General features: G+C 36.3%; 1 protein-coding gene across 4 annotated transcripts in view; it reads right to left on the bottom strand.

Annotated features, from left to right (window-relative positions):
• RIMS1 (regulating synaptic membrane exocytosis 1) overlaps positions 1–19,671 on the bottom strand; it is a 337,498-nt gene that overhangs the window by 79,911 nt on the left and 237,916 nt on the right. For 2 of the 4 annotated variants that reach the window (XM_059835905.1, XM_059835904.1), the window contains 4 exons: positions 18,124–18,306; positions 16,667–16,779; positions 11,028–11,057; positions 1,257–1,369 (listed from right to left, as the gene is read on the bottom strand). In XM_059835905.1, the coding sequence (XP_059691888.1) occupies positions 1,257–1,369; positions 11,028–11,057; positions 16,667–16,779; positions 18,124–18,306 (439 nt within the window). The remainder of the gene's footprint in view (positions 1–1,256; positions 1,370–11,027; positions 11,058–16,666; positions 16,780–18,123; positions 18,307–19,671) is intronic. The other 2 variants (XM_059835908.1, XM_059835906.1) reach the window with 2 other exon arrangements.

Consider the following 19,671-nt stretch of genomic DNA (forward strand, 5'->3'; position numbering starts at 1 on the left):
GTGTCTTTTTGAATTTTTTATAGTGGACTTTTACATTCATACTGCCATCCCGTGGTCACTCGTTGAAAGCACGTAACTTCTCAAAAAAACTTACTGAAAGGGTTGTCAGGCATTGGACCAGGCTGCCCAGGGAGGTGGTTGAGCCACCGTCCCTGGAGGTATTTAAAAGACGTGTGGATGAGGCGCTTAGGGACATGGTTTAGTGGTGGACTTAGCAGGGTTGGTTTACGGTTGGAGTTGATGATCTTAAAGGTCTTTTCCAACCTAAATGATTCTATGATTCTATGATTCTAACTCTCAATGGCACCGGAAGAAGGGAATTGCAGAAATGCTTCCCACACAACTGAGTTACTGCTGGTTTTGTCCCTGACCTTTACTTTGCCTACACCAACACAGTGCTGTACCTCTAAAAGGAAACACAGAATCTAACTAAACTTTCCCCCCCTGACTTCTGCAAATGTTCCCCCTCTGTTAGGTGTCACAAGGTAAAACGTCTTTAGCAGAAAGTTCAGCTCCAGCCCCTCACAGCTTGATTTGTAAGTGGCAGTTGCAGATGTGTGAGACATTCTCAGCAGTTTGCTCAGAAGCCTATACAGTTTTAAACTTACAAGGTTGTAGGACATCATTTTAGCATTATCAAGGAAAAAAAGGTCCCTCTATATAACTTCATCACTGTAATTTCATGTACACTTAATTATCAGAGGAAATTTTACTTTCATTAGAAAAGGAGATCAAAGTAATCAGTATGTATTTCAAGGAAGGAAATACTTTACCTGTGACATTATTAGGATGCAAAAAAAATATACAAATATGAGAACAGCTGCATGGGATTGGATCTAATTCTGCCTAGCTCTCTACACATCAGACAACAGCCAGGACCTAGAGAGGAACAAGAGTAGGGCCAACATACAATGATACTTCCATGGCCCACTTTTCCAGCCTCCAGGGATTTGCAGGCCAGGGACTTCCTAAGCTAGAGGTGACATGGCTTTGTTTAACAGCTGTTGAAGGATCCTTCTCCCCTGAATTAGTTTTGAAGTGTTCTGCTTTTTGCAGACTCATTTTAAGTGACATCAAAGACTAAGTCTAATGCACGTCAGATGGAGGTAAAAATGATGTTAAAAAGCTATTACTCAAAGACATTTCTGTCAGGCTTTATAACACAGTGTTCTTGAGGGTTATATAGTATTTTAAATGAACAGATTTATGCCTTCAATTTTCAAGCCAAAGTATCATTTCAATACTATTGACTTTACCTTGGTATATTGCTCACGCTCATGTTCTTGGCTAGAACCAGACCCTGATGTCTGATTATAACGGTGCACTTTCATTTTCATCTGTCTTGTTCGCTCCTCCACTACTAAGCTTGCTGCAAAAACACACAATGAAAATCAATTAAAAAGAGTGAAAACCTTTTGGAAAAACAAACGGTTTAGCAACAATCTTAACTTATTTCCATCTCAACAAAACAAAGAAATGTACAAACATGTAAAACAAGCAGGGTGTAAACACAGAACAAAGGAACACTAACGTAAAGAAATCAACCACTTCCATTGCAAAAGTCTTTACCTGAAAATGGGCAGACATCCCAATTTCCTATACATAATCAAGCTGGTGCAACAGATATGAAAAGATTGAAAGAATTTAGGTCATAGGCTAAATTATAAACCTGTTAGGTATTCTGGATGCAGGGGAAATAAATCCATGATCATCTAACCATGTATTTGCTTAAATGTAGAAAATATTACAGTAGCATTTTAAGAATTAATGCATTTAACAGGTATTAAAATTTATTTTTGAAGTAATTAACTCCTACTACTATCTTAAAACGTAACTGCTTACCATCGCTAAAGATTATTCGAGAGGAATGATTTCTCCATTCAACCAGTCCTAGTATAAAATACAGCAATTTTCTAGTATTTTTTTTTTTACAAAAAGTCCTTTAACAGCACTGCTTTGCTCTCTAATGTTCACCTGTATTTCAAAGAAATTATTTGTTCTTGTGTTTTCAATTTCCCTATGACAATGTTTGTTTAAAAAAAGAAATCTAATCTTAAACCTTCAAGAAGTTGTAGTGCTATAAAGAGCATCTTCCTCAATTTGAACAAGTTATGGCAATTAATATTGGCTGTGCTTGTGACAGGAAGATGACCTTGCACTAACAGAAAGAGTGGTATGAAAAACTCTGGGTTAAGCTTCCTTAAAATAAGTTAACCTTTGTGGTAGTGGATAATTTTCAAAGGGAACTATATATTCTGCCATTCTTAAACTTGGTAGCACTACAAATGCAAAGGAATACCAACAAAACCAATACCTTGAAAACTGGCACTTTTTAACAGTTCTAGGACTAGACCCAAAATATTCATCAGTCGCTACTCTAAATCACAGAAGTACTCGCTATGTTCGTTGTGTTTTAATAGGTTATAACATCCCAGAACAATTTCTTTTAGTTGGCATTTTTTGTGTGGTCACAAATTCAAGACTGGCATTTTATTTGGGAAAACCTCCACAAAATCTTCTGCTTTTGGGTCAACAAAACATTTACATGTTTTTCTCCAAAATGATTAGCTTTAAAAGTCAAGATTTTTGTCAATAGCCCCTCCCCAGACCAGTGACAGGACAGTGACACTAATTTAAAAGCTGCATTAAATCAATCACAAAACACAGAGAATTTTAAATTAGGTGAAAATAAGTACTCTATCATGCTGTTTACAGATTTGTATTGTGAATTAAGAGGTACCAATGGTATCATATCTGGGTTTTATGCTGCTAGTTAACTGTGGGATTCTTTACACATCTACTTTTTGTCTGTGCTTTGTGAGCACAAATAAACAAAAAGAAAGCAGTACACTCAGGGTTGGATATTTTGAACTTGTGCTATAGCACAAATCATGACTATGCATGCATGTACCATCCGTAATGTGTTCGTGGAAATCATGGAATGTCTGTGTGCTGGCCGGGTATGAAAAAATATACAACGACATCACTGAAATATATGTTGTTTTCAAGTCCTCCTTCCACGTTTCTTATTTAAAATAGGAAAATTAAATACAGCAAATGACATTAAAGTTCTGCTACAGCTACAAATTTAAGGCAAGAAATAAAGTTATCGTAATCTTCAATCTCCCACACGCAGAGGGTCCAATCTAGGAAATTCTGCACATGCAGAATGTCACACTGGGCCCAGCGATTACTCCAGATGACTAATTATGTTGGTAAATGTGTACCTTAATTGTAATGAGTCCAGTTCCACCATCAGATATGCAGGCACAGCTCCAATTACTTCAATGGAAGTTGCATGGAGGTATCTGAAGGCAAAATTGAGCACTTTAGGTGAAATTTTTAAAGATGGCCTCTTATTTTACGGACAGATATGAAAGGATTAAGATATATCAATTAGTGACTCAAGTGAAAAACTCAGATATCTTAATCCTATCATACATGCATGAAATGGACAGAGGATATAAAATCAGAGGGAAAATTGAGACCCCTTTAAAAATTTAGCCCTATATGTGTATGGTGCACAGATTACAGTTACTCTAAAAAATAACCCTTTCATTGTGTGAATTTTAGGTGCTTCACCTTGTCAACTGTATGTTATACTAAATAATTTATATGAAAGAATGTTACTCTGTATTACTTACAATACCTGAGAAAGAATATTCTATTATGTAATGAGATGCTATTTCAGTGACTGTACATGAAAACTACTGCAGTCAAGGTTGGGTAAATATTCAACCTTAACTCAGTAATGCTTGATTTTTGTTATGTTTAAATACTTACCCTCAACCCCATGCTTATATTCTGTTTTGCATCATTAGATATCATTATATAAAATAATATCAGAAAAATTAATGAGGACTGTGAAGTAAATCTAAATTTTCTAATGAAGAAATTTAGTTTTGTGCATGGAGTAAAATGTATTTAGCTCACCAATTAGCTGGTAATGTATTTCTAAGCAAGCAACTGTGTGAAATATAAGTCTGCTCTAGAAAATACAACTGTGTTCCTTTCAGGTTTGTTTAGCATGCACATCTGAACATATGTTGTATCTAGCTCAATTCCGTGATAGAAAATTTTGTATGCCTGATAAGTAGCCTGATATACTCTTTACATGTTAATCACAAGAAGCAGGAAAAAATCTAACACAGGAGCAAAAGCACATTAGCAGAAGCTGTAACAACCATAGGTAACAACACCATATGATCACACTACTTTCTTGGAACACAGCTGGTTACCACAGGTAATGAAAATTTGACATAAACAATACTTTAAGAACTTAACCTGTCTCTCAGAAAAATATGGTTCTACTTTCTTTTAGGACATCAGTATTTACAGAGTGCTTTTCCTGGAGCTCTTGAGAGGTAGGACTACACAGTAATTCACATATCGAAGCACTGTAATCCCAAGACCTCTAAATTCTACAGAGGTCCTAGAATTCAAATTATGGAGATTTACCACAAGCATCTGAAATTAGTGGTAGAACTACCATCAATATCAGTTGTGTCAACATGTTACTCTCTTTGGTGTCACAAGTCACACCTGAAGGAGCAATCACTCTCATTTCTTCAAGAGCTACTGATTCAGATGTGAGATCAATCAGTATAAGAAGTAATTGAAAGAAGATAATTCATTAAGCAGACTGCTTAGATAAGGAATGCAAGTTTAGAGCTAAAGTTTTTACTACAATGGGTTTTCTTACGTAAACCACGTGAAGGTTGTGCAACAATTATGTACATAAACAATCAAGCCATGCAGGAGAGAAAAGACAGACATAGGAATGGAATCAAAATGTCATACTTCATTAATATATTTGTTATCTGGTCTGACTCCTATAATCCCAAGTGTACTAGTCTGTCTGGGATGAAGGTAATTTTCTTCACAGCAGCCTGTATGGTGCTGAGTTTTGAACTTGTGACTAAACCAGTGTTGATAACACACAGATGTTTTAGCAATTGCTGAGCAGTGCCCACGCAGCGCCAAGGCCTTCTCTGTTTCTCATGCTACTCGCCCCCCAGCAAGTAGGCTGGAGACTGGGAGAGGAAACAGCCAGGACAGCTGACCCCAAATGACCAAAGGGATGTTCCGTACAGTATAGCATCATCCTCAGCAATAAAACTGGGGGTAGTCTTTCCAAGGTAGCTATTGTTCGGAGACTGGCTGGGCATTGGTCTGCTGGTGGGAGGTGGTGAGTGATTGCTCTTGTATCACTTGGTGGTGAGTTTGTTGGTTGGTTGGGTTTTTTTCATTTTTTCTCTTCACTTATTAAACTGTTTTTTATCTTGGCCGACGAGATCTACTCACTTTTGCTCTTCCAATTCTCTCTCCCATCTCACTGTGGAGGGTGGAGTGAGTGAGTGGATGGTGGGTGCTTAATTGCTGGCTTGGGCCAAGCCACCATAACAAGCTACCAAGAATTAACTGTCCAATGTATTTTTCCATCAAACATAAGTGCCCTTAGCTATTACTCAGTTTATTACTCAACTCACTGCTAAGTCCCATCTGTCTTCCACTGTGAATGACATTCACAAAGGAAGAAGACATAGTCTACAAAGATTAAGACCATCTCCTATCCCATTGGCTAGCAGGTCCATCAGCTCCTCCTGGGTCTCTTCGTCTCATGTCATTCAAGAAACATCCTTGTGAAGACTGTGCACCCTGTACTGTAATTCATAACAGATCTTACAGGATTCTAAATATGCTAAATGCTGGAAGTACAACATCTGGATTTCCAGTCTTTGCAGAGGTGATCATGGTATTAGTAAAAGAAAATTTAAGGTATGCACATAATGGTTTGGTTTTTTACTCATAAAGTAATTAAAAAACTCATTTGTATTTCTTGTGATAAAAGAAATTTTGATTAATTTAAAGGCAGTTCTTGGTAAATGTTTCCATCATAAGGAATGTGACTTTCTTATTTTATTGACAGCTTATAAAATACATGCTCTCCTTCGATTGTTTAAAATATGGAAATCCATAATATGTTACTTAAAGGAGGTAGGGAATAAACTAAATAAAATAGCTACAGCGCTCTCATTTTCAAACTGCAACCTACCCTCAGAGAAAATTATGACAGGCCAACAGTTGTTTTTTCTTAAAGGAGATGGCCATTCCTTAATTATTCTAAGAGATTATCTCTTTCCTAAGAATTTACAAACTCCTTTTAATATGTCAACTCTATGGTAAAGTTTATAGAGTTATATCTGATGGCATTAACTAGTTGACAGTCCTCATCTTTATTTCCATCCTCAGAGAATTAGTATAGGCACATTTTGACCCCTATCTGCTGTTTAACTGATCAGTTAAACACAGGTTAGACCTGGCTAGAATCCAGACTGTGAATCTAGCAATGCATGAAATCTGACTTTAAAATAAATTCAGCCTGCATTGGTATCAACAACAGATCAATCCTATGAAAATCAGTGGGAGCTACAAAAGCTGCACTAACACTAGTGACCAGTGCAAAAGAAAATGAAGTAATTTTGAGGTTTTAAGTCCCCTATTTAAGGTTTGAAAGAGGGAGTAAACTATATTTTATTTGCAAAGTTTCTTAAAAGGCATGATGCTATAACCATCTATATATTAAGCTCATAGCATATGAGCATATGAAACATATGTGGGCTCATTTAAATAAGGTTTGTACTACATGCAGCAATACTGAACTAGCAAGGAGCAGCGAAAATGCTGTAGCTGCCTTTCTAGCTCTAGCCTTTAATTCCTGAGCTTACCTGTTTAGAGATCCACCTCTTTCACATTACAACAATCATCAAATAGACTCTATGTTCTGTAGACTTTAGAATGCTTTGAATCTTGACAATAAGCAAGACCTAAAAAGAACCAACTCATACATTTGGAAAAAAAGATTAGAATTGTTTTAGCACTGAAACTACCTCCTGTGTAGCAATGATGTGACCATCTTGGATTCTTGACCATCACCAAATTCCAAAAAAACCACCTTCCACCCAAAATTGAACTGCTGTATATGATACACATGTATCTCCAGAAAAATGTCACTCACTCTGAAGTGGAGACTTGTTGCTATCTAGCAAATAATAAAGCAAGAAAGGAGAAGGGAAATTTTGGCAAGGTACGTGAAAATAAGCCTTTATGTTTACAAAAAGAACAACAAATGCTTAAATGACATACAGAGATAGGGAGTTTTAGGACATTAGAAATACCCATGGAAACCGGAAGATACTCAATTTATCTAAGGAAGACTATCATTCAAAGCATACTGTTGGTAAAAAAGATTTAGGGAGAAGTCATGAGAATTATACATAGTCCAGGACATGGTCTTGCAGAAACAAATTTAAGAAATGATTAAAAATAAGGCAAAAATGGCTTGATTGTGGGAAGATTTCTAACAGTAGAAGGCTCTTTGAGTTAGTGGATACAGGTACAATAATACTCAGTAGCTATGAAGAAGTTAGATAAAGTCAGATAAATATGTAAGTACTAAGATGTATGGGCTTAATGCCAAGAACAACCGGTGCCATTACCTGGTCTGTGATCAAAACTGATAACCATATTGGTCTTTTCTAGACTACAGAAAACCTATGGATGCCTTAGCACTGGCTATTCAATTTTTCTGTGATGTCTGCATCAAACACAGAATTTGCTCTTTAGGCAGTTCATATTTCTGTTCAAGATGGTCAAGACAGAAAGGAGGCGTAGGCAAACAGTAAAATTTGGAAATCCTCCAAGTCTTACCTGCACTATTAATTTCTGGAGTAAGCTACAGAACAAGAAAACATCAGCATAAAAATTTTAGATGCCTGTAACCTTCGCCGCAGATATCACACGCCCTTTATGATGCAAACTTTAAGGGAAGAAATCTAAAAGTCTAAAACGATATAAAGATTTGCTTACACAAGGAAGCTACTGAAAAATAAGTTGAAATGAAAATGTATCTCATAAAAACTATTTTACAGTAACAGTGTCTCTGGGACACAAACAGCACGTTCTGGCAGGGCAACAGGGAACTGCACTTATCCCAGAAGCCAACAAAGATCTGATCTATTCTTCACTCTCAGTCTTCATACTAAAAGAAAAGTTGAACAATGACAGACAGCTACAGCTACAATGCAGTTGAGAGGTATGTACACTTAGCCTTTTTACGCTGCAAAAGCCAGGAGCTTCATCTCTCTGTACTGCTTAAATGCTCTCTGGATAGGAATCGGGGAAAAAAACCAGTATCTGGTTTAAGGAAGTGAGAGGTAGAAGCTGGAGAAGAAACTACACAGAACCAATGATGTCCAGCACAAAGGCAGGGGGGAAAAAGCAGTGATGAGATTTGGATGGGAGAATCCTGCAGTGCAGTGGGCAACGTAAATGAGAAGGCAGGGGAGCATTCACTAGAGAGCTGGCTGTGCTGCACAGGGGAGAGAACTCACACTGGTGTTGGACCAGGATGAAGCGTTTCAGAAATAATAGAGAGCTCCAGGTTATTCTGTTCAGCCTTCAGGATGAGTTTTGCAATGTGCATACATAAAGTATCTCTGTGGTAGGTTTCGTGACTTTAAAAATCCACAGCAAACTCTACTGTGAAACTTAAAAAACACACAAAATTTTGAAATCATGAGCAGATGAATGTTTTGAAATACAAGGTTAGTAACACTGAAAAACCAATTTGTTGCTAAGGTAAAGAAATGCACTTCTCTGCATACACGACTTCAAAAAGTACTTATCAGCAACATGTAGATAGTAAGGGACATGGGCTCTGATGCCTGCTCTGTAGCCCTGGTCCCTGTACCTGACTAGAATGTGCTGTGACTCCTTTAATCTTGTGTGCATGGGTTTCCTTTCCATGGGAGCTGATACTGCTCTGGGCCTCCTCCCAAATCAGAATTGAGGAATGACCTAAGCACATACTCTGACTGCCAAGCTGGGAAATAAGCTTGGATTCCCTGGTACACACAGAAGCATGGTGGCCACCTTGAGTTTAATAACTCAGTCCAGAAGGAAGATAAGCCAATATAAAAATCTGAACCAGCTGATGCAACACCCAGTTCTTCCTCGAAGAGTTTCAAGGATGATCTAAAAAGAAGCTTCTATTTAAAAAAAAAAAAACAACAAACAAGAAAAACATATACTTCTTTAAATTTGTAAAAAGTAAACCACTGGTTTGGCAGCAATCTGAGTCAGCATTTTAGTAACCTGCTGAAGACCTTATCACAACCCTTCCCATTGATTAAGTGGAATGGATGCTTGATTTCTTTGTTATAGATTTATTTGGTCAGTGTTGTTCGTATCTGTAGTATATGCTTTCCTTCATACCTATGCCTCTTGTTACATAATATCCTGTAAACCCCCCCATCCCCATCTCCCATTCACCTACTGTCTATTCCTTTTATGTTTTATTCTGCACTGGGGAAAGTCAGAGGTAACAGTAGGCTACTAGTGTAAGTCAGCACAACTGAAGTTATTCATGGTTCCCCAGAACTGCCAGCACTCCACTTCTTCCTGCTTGTCCTCTTTTGCCCAACTCTTTTTTTCTGCCTCTGGGCTACATCTGCATTCAGCTCCCTTGAGCCAGAGGAATCTGTGCGCCTAGAGATCCCACCACCTTCTACACCCTCCCAAATCTTGGGCCAGGTCCATCCAAATCTTGTGGAAACAAGCTCTTTTACAAACCTGTTAGAGTCATGGTCTAGTTTGCCTACATAAAGTCTATTGTTTTAAGCAAAGAAACATCCACTGCAGTCTAAATCACAGGACAAGGTTTGTGAACTTGAAAGAGGCATAAACAACAAACTGGCATGATTGATTTGTATTGCTCTGTTTGAGAGAAATATAAATATTGAAGAAAGCAAAAATGACAGAAATAATTTGTAAAATCAACCATTCTTAGCACTTAAGACATTTCATTGTACATTCTTAACACTGCAAAATAACCTGTAATTGCTAATACCTAAATACTATTTCTTTTTCACTTTATTTTTTTAACATTATCCTGAAAACATACTCCTGAGTATTGTCGTGGGTGTTGGAGTTTGTAGCTAGTGGAACAGCTGCTGTATTTTTACCTAAGCAAATATGAATGCATCAGTGGGATTCACCCTTTCAGAAAGTAAATAAGTTGTAGGAGATATTTTGATTCAAGTTCAACTCACAATTTGGCTTTGACCACCAAAGCCTATATTCACATCAGAATTTCCCAAGATCTGCAGGACTCGGGACTAAAGGTCAGAAAAAGTTAATCTGTGCTATTAATGTTTCTACAGCATTGTATATTGCTGTTAACATTAAAAGGGATTAATTTTTTCATTTTTTCTCTCCAAGCTTCATTTTGATTTTGAGATAACTCCTACTTTCAGTAAAAAGTAAAAAAGACTTCTCAGCAACATTGCCTTGACAGGGACATGACAGGCTACACTTTTCACTTTGTGAGACACCCTTAGATATCTGTTGTTTGAGGTCACTGATTCACTTGTATCAGGACAGCCATGGAGAATTCATAGGAGGTGAAATTCATAGGTGAGTGCTGTAAGACGCCCCAGACACCTGCCCTACAACATGACTAACTTTCTGAGTGTCAAGGGCTTGTCATGCAAATAAAACATAGCTCATTCTTCAGAATCTCTCTGCATGTGAAAGACAGTTTCTGGCCATCATCACCTTCACCTATTCCCAAGCCTAGACCTATGAAACATCCTTCATAGATGCCAAGAGCCATGGCTGCATCATTAGAAGCAGATGTTCTGCAGAGCTCAAGAAGAGCTTAGGTAAAATCTTAGTCTTTGAGTGAACTTTAACTCAATTGACCAGCTTCTGAGCCCTGTAAAATACCACGACTACTACTGTTAAATCCAGTATATTGAATTTCAGTAGGAAAATTAGAAATCACAAGAGAAACCATTTTCAGATTCTAAAGAAGGGCATCAGATAGCATATAGATATTTGAGAAACAACCTTCCCACCTGTTAAACACTGTTAACTAAATACTATATACTGACATGGAATATATTGAGGGAAAAGCCAGTATTAACAGTTGCCAAACATTTGTAAAAAATTACATAAATATTTACCTTTTGTGGAAGAGTTAAAAGTCTCTTGCTCTTCAATGAATTAAATGCACGGAATGATGGAAACAGAAAAAGAAATCAGCAAATTTAAAGTTAGATAAAGAAATGTGTTACATGTGACAATGGCATGTACAGTAGGCAGTACTCCAGCATATGTAAAAATAATGTAGAAAATTAAAATGATAAACCATGACAAATCATAAAGTCTATGACTTTTTCTTTAAAATTAACAGGAACAATGAAGTTACTGAGATCCAGATTGTGGACTCTTTAAGTAAGCATTCCGCTTGAGCAGTATTGTCATATCCAAATTCATAAATGATACAAAAATCTTAAAATTGCTTTAAGTATCACTCTCACTTCTGAACCACATAGCCCTGTTTTAGATTCTGAAGCCTTTTCTGCAATAATGAGTTTCACAAATTTATTTTCTATTAACTGAAATCTGTAATACTCAACCACTGGACGATTGAAAATTGGTCTTTAAGGCAAACATAAAAGATTATGAGGCTTAAACTCATTTGCAAAAATTAGCAATGCTGAGAAAAAATACTCTCCAGTGTGAGTAAAGATTCCACAAGCTGCCTGAAAATATGCAGGCCACCTAATAATTTCAAAATAAAACCAGAAATATGAAGACAAAACAAACAATGCTAAAAGACTAAAATCTAAAATTTAAGTGACTTATTCTTTTTCTTTTGCCACTCAAGTTTAATACTGCGAGATCTGAAAAAAGGTTTTAACTGAAAGGGTCTGATCTTTTACCATTACTCCAGCCATACTCTCACTGCAATGACATTTCAATGATCAAGTACATATACACAGAACAGTTTTCACTAGCTATTCAAGTTTTTTAGGATCTTAAGTTGGTTAAATATAAAAAGATATTTTCAACTCAAATCTATTGACAACATACTGATTTTCTGTACAAAATTCTGATTCTAATTTGTTAAAAAGAAACACTGGACATCAAAACACTTGTGACCTCTATGATGTGACTACCATTAAAGACTTTTACATATATTATACACATGTATGCAAGTAATCCCCATTCAGTACCAGCAGAGTCTTCAGAGTAGCCTTCCTTCATGAAACAGCAGCACACACACACACATGCAATTCACCCTGCATACAAGCTATGTACAAAGCTTATGTAGTTTTTTCTAACATGAGCTAAGATACAGCAATACTTAATGCTGGTCACTTTTGGTTTTCTAAAGGTCACTGCATAAGGCCTATTTCCGTAAACAGATGCCACTGGAAACACATACAACCACACTAGTCCAATTATGTTTACAGATGCTCTTTACATGTAAATAGGCTGCTGATTATCACAAACCTTATTCTCATTATAGGGCTTCTGAAACATAAAACCACATTGTCGAGGCTATGAAAAAGAAATCATGCTGTGAAGAGCCAAACAGAAGCAGATAGAGGGAGAAAGAGATGTTTTGCATGAATTAGCTCTTAGAGATAATTTCTACACTACAATCATTGCACCTTTATCTTACAGGTTAATAAATTTCAATAGTACATATGTTTTTTCTTGTTCACTTGCTAGATTTCCTAATGTTATCCCCAATATTATCTACTGCAGCTAAAAAGGAGTGTAGAAAAATGCTACAGATCTTCAGGCTGTATTCATTTCCTTGATCAATACAATGATTAACCATTATACAGAAGCGTAAAGACCCACCCTCAAATCCTATTCAAGCAAGAATTGCTAGGACGTTTGATAGTTGCAATGACAGAGGACAGACTGAGCAAAGATGGCAGAAATATGCTTTATACAAAAGTATCCTTTAAAAACCATACAACTACATAACACAAAGTTGTTATAGAAACAGTTGAAAAACAAGGTCAATGCAGAATCCCCACCCCTCTTAACGATTTGCACAGTTCCACTCAAACATGATGCAAATAAAAAAAACGCTGATGCAAATCTCTTACAGCTTGGCACAGGATGACATACGGAGAACACAGCATTGTCCTTACCATCGCTTAGAATTTCATTGCTTTAGTCACTGAGCCAAAACATCTTCTTATTATAGATCCTTTTATAAAATTATCAGTTAAAACAAAGAAATAAAAAACGCTTCTTAAGTAGCATAAGTTAGGGTAATGACTACTAAATCGTGACTTTTTGAAAACACACACAGACACACCTATACAAGACTATCTTTCAATATTCAAGCATCTCAAGACCTTTAGTTGCAATAACATCCCAGTGTGCCTTGCACTCTAGGAAATAATGCTGATGGGGTTGCAAAGGAAAGAAATACAGCCATGAATTCCTTCAGTATCACTGGGATCAAAATAAAAATCGCATTGCCTAAAAATTACAGAAGCCTACAATCTTAAACTGTAACCACTTTAAAAAGTCTGCATGTACTATTATTATTACTATTATTTAGTTAGAACTGGTCCAAGTGAAAATAACTACCTCCCTCCCCCACTCCAAAAGGCAAAGCTGCTATCCCCTTTAGAACATAATCACCAAGAAGCCTTTTTTTTTTTTTTTTTTTGCTGGTGTTGTGCATAATTAGGCTGTTTTCATGTTTTAGTCCTTAAACTGGACTTTTTGCTCTACATATAAGACTTTTTCCTCTGTTCTTGATCAGTAGTACCAACCCCATTTCTGTAATGGAATAGGGACTACTATTTCGGTCTTCTCTGTAAGAATTATATGAGGTTTTTTTTAATAAAGTGTGACTAGTAAAAAGAACCTTTTAAAACTACCTTATTTTCTCACAAGCTGACTTTTTATGATTCTCAAACTGCCAACCAGAGCAGTAACTAAGACAACATCATCGGGTGGAGACAAGGAAACAACTGTTTTTTTAGTTCCAAACTTCACAATGACAAAATGGAATGTCCAAGATGCAATGCCAGTCCTAGAAGAAGCCTTATTAGCACGGATACGATCATTTACAATTGAGATCTAAAGATTAAAGACTGAGAGTAAAAATCTCATCTAAGATTAAGAGTTACAATATCACTCTGTTTCTGAAGATGAAAACCACGACCAGGCTCTTGCTCCTTCTTTAACTCTCATGTGTTCCCTAATGAGAGCTTTAAAGAGTAATAAAACTACTTTACTGGATCCTTCTATGCCTCCTGAATATGCAAACAGCAAATAAAAACCCCACTCGATATACAGACATTCAATCTTTTTACAACAATTACTGTAATTTGTAAAACAGACAAAGATTCATAGATGTATATATTTAGGTGTGTATTCAACCCTCCTGACACAACAGAATTTCTTTAGAGTGTAAAGAAGTACTTTACTAGAAAAATGATACCTTATGGTATATCATACAGGATTTCCTTGAAACACAGGATGTCAATACTGACCACCAAGAAGCAGCTTTATTTATAAATGAAGAAAATGCAAAAATTTTGAAATGCTCCCTCTAACATTTGTATATTGCACTAGATTTTGACATCTTCTATATCCATTGTGACTGTGAACTTAAATCATTAAGGACACAATTCAGTTCCAAGTACAGTTAATGAAAATCTTTTGCAGACCTCAATGTGTTTTGGATTCAATTCTACATTAGGGTCAGATCACTTCTAGTCACTCTATTTGACCCTGATACTCATTTGAAAAGGATTAAAGAGGTGAAACTTATATTAAAATTTGATACTGTAAATCAGAGCAAATGCTATGGTCTCACTGAATTTAATTTCTTACAGTAGTATAAAGTTTATACATACTATCATATTTATTTCAGAAGATACTGACAAAACCATTTAAAAAAATTTATAAAATCTATTCAATTTAGTACTTCTCTGCAAATATATTCTCAGCTTGAACAAAGTGGTAAACATGGGTACAATCAGAATACCTCTCCTTCAAAAGGACAAGCCAGTCAGTTAGACAATACCAAAGTACTATGTAGAGAAGGAAATCTCTTTAGCCTTCCTTTCCATTGCTGTAATACAGCCATATTGTCATAGGCGGTATGATATATAACAACAACGTAAACGGTATGTCACATCCTACTTGCACATTTTATACTTAGGACGCAAGCATATCAACCACAAGTGTAAATAAGAGTTCAGTGAAACAGGGTTAGTTTACAGGTGTTCACGGTATCAACGACTTTCTAAACCTAGAGTAGCTTTAGCCTTCTGCTCAACTTTCATTTTTTCTTTCCTCTTCTGTATATATCCCACCTCTACTCATTTTCATGGTAAGTTCTACATTCATTTCCAATGTCTTTAATGAAACATAAACTAGTATTTTATTCTCAACACAACAGTTATCAAGAACAGCAGGAAGATGATAGATGAATATCCAAAGGAAAGCCAACTTAAAATTAAATTAAAAGCTGATTCATCTTTATATATTGTACCAAGTTCTGAAATTGCAGAAGAAATGTGAAAGAAATTTGAAGCTCATTACTTACTACATTTCCCTAAAAAGCTCCCAACTTACTAATATGCAGAAATAGAAGCTGTAAATGTAGTTTGTAACTAGTTTATAATCCAGACAGACCTAGATTCACTATAAAACAAAATGAGAGGACTCGAATGTAAAGTTTAAAATGAATAAAACTCACTCGTATTAGTATATTAATCATGCAAAATAAACACATGTATAAAACAAGAATACATTTTTATATGTGTTAATTGAAGGTGTAGGATGCCACCACAGCTCAAAGCAATAAAATTAATGTAAGCTGATTGCATGTTAATGTAATCCATCATACAAAAAAACCCCCTATGTTAATCTATCATGATAAGAAGGTCATGGTCAGCAACATTATCTGTTAAAGAAAGCCGTCTGCCAACAGTTCTATAAAGCACTACTATATTTCATCATTAGAAACATTTCTTTAATTTCCACATAGCAGAAAACCTTGCAATATATGGCAATCTCAGTTGCTGCTTGTAGTCAATGAGAAACCAGGCTTTTTAAACACAGAAGAAAACCTGAGCGTGCAAATATTATCCATTGTGCCATTTCATTTTACCATAACAGCTCAAACTCTGTATGCAGTATGTTGCTAGAAAAGAAAACAGCAATATTCATACTTATTTGATATTAGCATGTAAAAAACATCTCCAACAACCACTAGGTCTACATTGTCTTTTTCAGAAAAGAGCAGCACTCTTTGCCTGATCAGTTTATTCTTAAGAAAGAAAGAGCTGATGATCTGTGCTTTCACATTTCCCATGGTGATTATTTTCATTCTTTAATCACTGAATTATGAACTCCAGAAGAAAAACAGATTTGTGATATTTATTATTATTTATTATTAATCTATGTTAACAATGCACAACAGTTAATATAAACCAGAAAATAAGAAATGAGTAAGACTGTCAGAATGTTGTCAAAATCTTTGCCCCCGATTTCTTCATCTGAATACAAATTAGATATGTGTTGGAAACTACCACAACTCTAATAGAAATTTTAAAGGATACTAGAAAATTAAGGCAATTAAACCATGTGTAATTATACACCAGTCAAACTTTGCTGGATTTCCCAGACTACAAATATGCTTTTGTTCTCTTCTATTGCTTTATTGGTACAATTATAGCATTGAATGCGTAATTATGAAAGTAGACTTTAAGTAAAAAAAGGTAAGAAATCAAAGAGTTTGAGCTATCATAAGCTCATTATTTGATACCTTGCTCTATACTGCCACTTCTTACTGGAACTTGCGGTAGCTGTCGTCCCCTGCGACTGCTGAAGGATGTGTCTGCAGGAGGAGACTGTGTGGGACTTCCTTGTTGATGTATTCTGCAAATGAAATGAAGATAAAAGTAAAATAACCCAAATGAAGATAATTTTTATATTCTGAACTTTAAACACATATTAACTCGCATATACTGAAGATGGGTTTGAAGAAGTTTGCATTTGGTGTATGCCATATGCACATACTCAGGTCTGGATACCTAGTAAACTTACAAGGCCTCAAGTTTAATTTCTCTAACTACCTTCAAATAGGGAGAAATATTTTCCTTTGTTTTGTTGTTTGTTTTTTTTACATGAAGTACTAGTCAAAAACCACTGAAGGAAAAGCAGTTTTCTAAGAACCATTTATGATTATGACTCACAATTTATGTATGTTCTCCTGCACTGGTACAAGGGCAATAAAAACTGCCACCTCCGTTATTTTATTAACTTTTGTATTCCCTTTGTGATGATGCACTAATTGCACAAGCCCACAGGGAACTGGACAGCAAGTATCTATTCCCATGGGATAACGTGTTGTTTTTCCCTGAACTCAAAGAAGGAAAAGGACCTTTAACCTTGGTATTGCGGGGGGTGTTTGTGTGTGTACACGTGAAGAATGTACAAGATTTTTAAAATTCGTACCTAAGTAAATATCCTAAACCCCTTTGGTGGAATTCTAGCTGGCACTATTCCAGAGCACCTTGGCTACTTGATTTATACATAGATACAGCATCTGAATGTAATACATTAAACACTTTTGGAATGCTGGTAAGTTTGCATTTAAAATAAGTAGCTCCACCTCTAATAACTAGGGAAAAGGTTTAAGAAAGTAAAACAAAGATGGGAAGAAGCAGGCTGCTGAGAGGGAGAGCTTACTATTAAATGCCCTGGCCAGTTACAGTAACATTACACTCACTATAGTGGATAAGCACTGTTTACCTACTACACTAAGGCTGCAAGTAGATATTTTGCAATTTTAAGTAACACATTTGAACAAGTTCAGGATACTGTTGGCTTTCACACTACGTAGATCAACTAACTTTCTCTTAGCCTGTAAAATCAGAGTTAACTGTATGAACAGCACGTGATTTCCTGCACAGTGTTTAAGCAAAATACTTTGATAATTTTCATATGGATACAGAACAAAACACAACAATGGAAGGACGAAACACAGCCAATTTTTTACTCTTACATTGCATAACTATTTAAGTTCAACAGCAAGAAGTACCATCTGGATGGTGAAGATAGGCAGCATAAAGGATATGGGAGAAGTGTAAATACCATGAAGAGAGGATAATCTACAGTGCCAGAATGAGTGAACGCGCCATGTATGCTCAGGAAAGTACAACACCACACTGACACCTGGGAGGCAGAACATGAAAGCTGTGCTGTACACGTAATAGCAACCTTGTCAGAAGTGGAGAAGGTGGCGCCGACCCTCCGGGCGCTAGGTGATGTACAGAGCATAAGGGTCTGATACTAGAGTGCTCGCTCGACCTTGAGCGAGCGTGATGTTTTCCCCTAATGACTGGCTGTTCAGTCGTTCGTGGGGTTGGAAGTCCCCTTCTAGAAAGACATGGTAGCAGACCCCTAAAACATCAGGGCCAAAAAGAAACCGTTCAGTTGTTAGCTCCAGGCATACCTTCCCATACCTCCCTCCAGCAAAGAACACTGCAAATCCCGGCTGCAGGACCAGGGTTGACATTTCAGATCGAAGTTATTAATTCTGAATGCAAATCCATTTTCAAAATTACGAACTGCAGAACACTCAGCACTGCAGGTACACATGACCCTAACTGTGGAACTGTCGAACTGCACTGCGGACAGTTGGCCAAAGACTCTACCTGCATCTTTAACACAGCAAACACAAGCTAACAACACGTATGACATAAGTACTCGCACAAAGTAGGCTATAAACACCTAGTTTTACCACAAAGCACTTCTGTTTCTAAAACATACTTTTTAACTTTATTAAAAATATTAACTGTATTTCAATTAGTGTCTTAAAAAAGGACAATATGTGAGCACATATATGTAATTTCCTTGGTTTCCTTAGGAGTTTGAAATAAGGAATCTATTTAAGTATCTTTCTGCTGTAAGCGCTAAAACAGAAATACAGTTCTGAAGGAACTCTAATGAAAATATAATTAAAATATGCAGTAAAATGATTAATTGTGTTAGTATAATAAAGCATAATTATTAGTAGTTTACTAATTGCATAAACTGCAAGTATAAGATAACCTGAAACGTTTCAAGTTTGGAGAGTGACGAAGTATTCTAACTGTGCCTTTTTACTCTTCCTTGGTTTCCCAACATTGCAGCATTTTGTAAATGGTACTAGTGTATCTGCTGTTATTTCAGAAATTTCAGTTTCCTGTGATATAATTTCATTGTGGGTTTTTTGGTTTGTTTTATTTTTTAAAAAATTTCTGCAGACTTATGAAGTCTCCCTTCACACAGCCAGCACAACTTTCCCACAAGATACAGTCAAAATAACCAAGGGACTGTCTATTTCATATGACAATCATACACTGAAAAGTCATCCTAAGGAAAAAGTATATATGAGGTAACATGCAGATGCCTACCAAGGGTAACAAACAGAATTGGTTTCAAACCTATTTCCTCAGTAACAGTTTATGTGGAAGTCCAGTCACAACGCAACAAAACCAAGGTTCTGTTGCTCTTGCTATATTCTCTCTCTTAAACCCTAATGCTTCTTTAGCTTAACTCCTGGCTTGCCCTGGTGATAACTGTAACTTTCTTGCAGAGACTGATTCCCCTGATTCTAAGAGATGACTACGATAATGAAGATGAGCTGAGTTCTGACAATGCCTGTTTCTCCATGCTGGCTGTAAAAGTAAACCATGTCAACCATTGCATGCAATCAGCTTTTATGTATCTGGTTTATTAGATGTTTAAACATCATAACATCCGTAAGGTAAACATGGATCCCAG

Source organism: Gavia stellata, chromosome 2, assembly GCF_030936135.1.
Source record: "Gavia stellata isolate bGavSte3 chromosome 2, bGavSte3.hap2, whole genome shotgun sequence".
Classification (NCBI taxonomy): domain Eukaryota; kingdom Metazoa; phylum Chordata; class Aves; order Gaviiformes; family Gaviidae; genus Gavia; species Gavia stellata.